Here is a 3,910-nt window from a genome sequence, read left to right as displayed (position 1 = left end):
CTCTCCAAATCTATATATTATAAATAAACACTTGGCAAATACCAGCTGGAACAGTCTATACTTATCACACAGATTCACAGAATTGACCAAATATTAATTCCTCTTGACTTGCTACAATTTCCATAATTAAAATAAAGAAACTTCCTACCAAAAAAGAAAAAATTATAAAAATCTAGTTTCACATTTCAATAATTAAGATAGTACTACTTCTGCCAACACTCAAATATATAATACGCTTAGAATGCCAATGGTAAAAAAAAACATCAAATTTCAACTCAGTTGGATTTCTTTCGTTCAAAATGGAATAACAGGACAAATGAAAATTGCAAAACCCCTTTTTTGCATTATATTCCACACGCAGACCTAAATTTTTATAGATAGTTCTGCAAAGCCTCAGTTCCACTGTTCAATTCCTAAACTTTTTTTTAAAATACTCTCGTTCCTTCATTATAACATTTTTCCCGTTGTGTTCCTTTAAAATTTTCTTAACAGCCAAACAAAAGATGAAGAAACAAATAGGGAAAAGAAAATCAACAACACATTTTTAAACTGATAAATAAATAAAGAATTAACAAAATCAGATTCAAACAAAACAACCCAAATCACAAAATTTCAGTTCCCATTAAGAGAATACAAATATGGAGATTTCCTGTTTTCACAATAATTAAAACACGTCTTAACTTTGACATAAGTTTTCACAATCCCCAGAATAATATAACTTACCCCATCTTGAAACAATGAAACTAACTTTGGTAGTCTAACAGAGAAGAGAGAAATGGATAGAAGGGTGGTGGAGATCGACGCCGGCGATGAGCTAGAGAGGTCGACTTAAGGTTCAGAGGCGAACAGAGAGAGGGAATCGTTGATAAGAGCTACGGTGATTTGAGGAAGGAGACTAGGAAAAGGGCTTCTTAGAATTTGCAATTTAGGGCTTTAGGGATTTTTGAACTGAAATTTAATTTTTTTTTTTAGTTAATAATGAATTGCCGAATCGGGTCAGCCCCGATCCGAAAAAATCTGACCGGGGCGGGGCGGGGCGGGGCGAAAACCCGATTAGATATCCGATTGTACCGGGGCGGGGCTGCCCCATCGGATCGGGGCCCCGATTCGAACCGCGAAAAATCCCCAATTTGCCATTCCTATTGAAGAGACAAAAATAATGTCCAAACCTACACAATTTTCTATTTAGATGGAGAATCCTAATTTTATTCGGGATGGATCCTCATTGGTCCAGGAAAGAAAATGTACCCCCCTACTTTAAGTGACTAGTGCCTACGACTATATAGAAGCGATATTTTACCATTTAGCACTATTCTTTAATAAACTCCTACTTACTAGTCTTTTTTAAATCATTTACCTTAAAAGAGTTGACTCGACTTAGTTTTAGGACAGAGACTTGTAATCTCTTGTGAAGAACTTTTGACTTGTTGATTTAGTCTGTCTCATCTAGAAAATTAAGAAATTGAGAATAGCATAGGGTGATTGGGACATACCACCGTCCTCTAACCTCTTCCTTTGTAACCATTTTCATTCTTTACTGAAACAAAGGTGAATCATAAGAAAAATATATGATATAAATGTATCAACTAAATATCAATCTATATATATTTCATATATTATTCAATTTCCATTTACAAATCTAACCCCCCTTCTCCCGGTTCCTGTAAATTTATAATTGAATACAATTATACAACTCTGTTCTGACTACAATAAGATAGAGAAATCCAACCAAAAAAAAATGAATCACTGAAGCCGCCCAGCTTAATTAGCACATTTGTGAATTATATATAAACTAGCCCAGCTTCAGATGATTATGAAAAATGGCCAAGACCCTTTTCTCCAACTACTCTTGGGAATGGGATCCATATGAAATTACATAATGGAACATGCGGGGGATGGTTCCTGGTAGGGTATGCTGTATGACACGTACCCAGACTGGGGAACTTGGCAACAGGATCCAGACGATGAGTAATAAGGTTGATAGTAAATGTATTTAGCTTGTTCCTCCTTCTTCTTCTTTTCTTCCTCTTCCTTCTTCTTCTTTTCCTCTTCTTCCTTCTTCTTCTTCTCCTCTGCGGCCTTATCGATGACAGTCACGCTTACTACTTCTGCGTATTTCATGGTCTTTCTGAGCAGAGTGGTGAGCAACACCACGTCGATGTCCTCTCCTGTTACCTCTATTAGATTCTTCTCTTGCTGAAGTGTTGCTTGTATGACTCCTGTATCATATAAAAGAATTCATCTAATTCACTTTAGTTTCTTATTCTTGGAAAAAGAAAAAAAAAAACATGTATTTGAATTTGAAGTGGTTGTTACCATCAATTCCAACTGCAGTCTTGATGGCTTTGGTGCGACACTTCTGTTCGTTTAGAGAAACTTTGATGACCACCTTTTGCTGCAAACATTAATCAATGAATAAGATGAGAAACATGGTATATATGATTGAAAGAGTTGAATTATGAAACTTGAATTATAATGATGATGAGTATGTACCTTCATGATGATGATGACGATATTAATAATAATAGTTAGAGTGAGATGAAATGTTTAAGAGATGTTGGGAGGCAGAGAGAGGAAAGGAACAGAGTTTTTGTGTCGTTGAAATTGAATGAAATGGTTAAGGTTTATGGAAGTTGTGTGTTTAATTTATAGTAAAGAGGTTATTGATTGGACTTTCTTCGTAAGAGGCTTCATAAAAGTTGTACTTACTCCATCCCACCAGAAAACGAGTTCATATTAACTTTGTAGGACATCCTTAATTTTTGTTTTTGTTTTTAATTATGACATCCTTCTTTTGCCACGCAGCTTCCGGGAATGTGCCGGTCTTCTCAATAATAATAATAATAATAATGGTTTATCTATTTATTTATTTATTTATATAAGTAGTAATAGTAATAAAAAAGGGTATTCGTCACATAAATAGGTTAAATACTTCAAAGTTATATTTCAATTACTTCCATCATTAATAGTACTTGTTAAATTCTATAGCTACTTATTAGAGTTAGTCTCACATTAATAATGTGTGGAAATAAATTATTATATTTAAAATAAATAGACTACTCCTTTCATAATTAATTTTGAGATAGAACCCCATCCTGTTAGACTTTTATTTGGGCTTACATTAAATTTTATTGGTTTTATTAAAACTTGGGTTGATTGGATAGTTCTTTGCTGTGTTAGCCCATGTTGTTGGTGATCAATTGTTAATGGGCTTAGCATCTGTGAGTAAAGTCTAGGTGAAGCAGAAGTGTGGGTTTTTCTAGTTGACTGAAGCCTTTGATGAGCAGGCCCAGCCCAACTAGGGTTTTGTAGCTAAGTCCCCTCCCTAACTCTATAAATACATATTGTCTCATCACAATTGTATACCTTTTGATAATCAGAGAAAATAAACTGCTTCTGATTTAGAGATCTAGGGATGAAGACTTAGTTGATAGTATTGCACTATCAAATTGGAGTAACTGCTGTGGATCAATCAGAGATAATTGCTATGGATCAATCAGGTACACATACTTAATTATCATATACTACTATTGTGTTCTATGTTATATACAAATAGATCTTGGGTTAATTGTTAATTTATTTAACATGTGGTATCAGATTGCCTATTGTATATGATTTAGAACCTATAATTAGTATAATTAATTTGTATATATATTAATTATCCATAATTTCATATTAATTTCGTTATTATTTTATGTGTAATTTTTTGTTTATAAATCTTAAAACTTTAGGGTTTTTATTGATCGTTAAATTCTCTTTCAATATATATATTATATGTTTGAATTCATAGTCTATATTAAGAGAATTTTAATTTTAAAGTTTTAGGGTTTATATGATTATAATGTGAAATTATAATTGTGTATTTTGATTTTATGGTTTTTAATCTAAAATTGATTATAGATATCTCATT

At 32.9% G+C, this 3,910-nt stretch overlaps 1 protein-coding gene across 1 annotated transcript; it reads right to left on the bottom strand.

The window, feature by feature from the left end:
- Positions 1-1,580: 1,580 nt before the first annotated feature.
- Positions 1,581-2,746, bottom strand: LOC133030273 (uncharacterized). The gene is made up of 3 exons (XM_061102836.1): positions 2,494-2,746; positions 2,317-2,395; positions 1,581-2,219 (listed from the first exon to the last, which is right to left on the bottom strand). Exons 1-3 carry the CDS (start codon positions 2,497-2,499, stop codon positions 1,873-1,875), a joined length of 432 nt encoding a protein of 143 aa, XP_060958819.1. The 5' UTR covers positions 2,500-2,746; the 3' UTR covers positions 1,581-1,872.
- Positions 2,747-3,910: the final 1,164 nt, after the last annotated feature.

This window comes from Cannabis sativa, chromosome 8 (genome assembly GCF_029168945.1).
Source record: "Cannabis sativa cultivar Pink pepper isolate KNU-18-1 chromosome 8, ASM2916894v1, whole genome shotgun sequence".
Taxonomy (NCBI): domain Eukaryota; kingdom Viridiplantae; phylum Streptophyta; class Magnoliopsida; order Rosales; family Cannabaceae; genus Cannabis; species Cannabis sativa.
The sequence above is the reverse complement of the archived record's forward strand: the minus strand, read 5'-3'. Positions and strand labels throughout refer to the sequence as shown.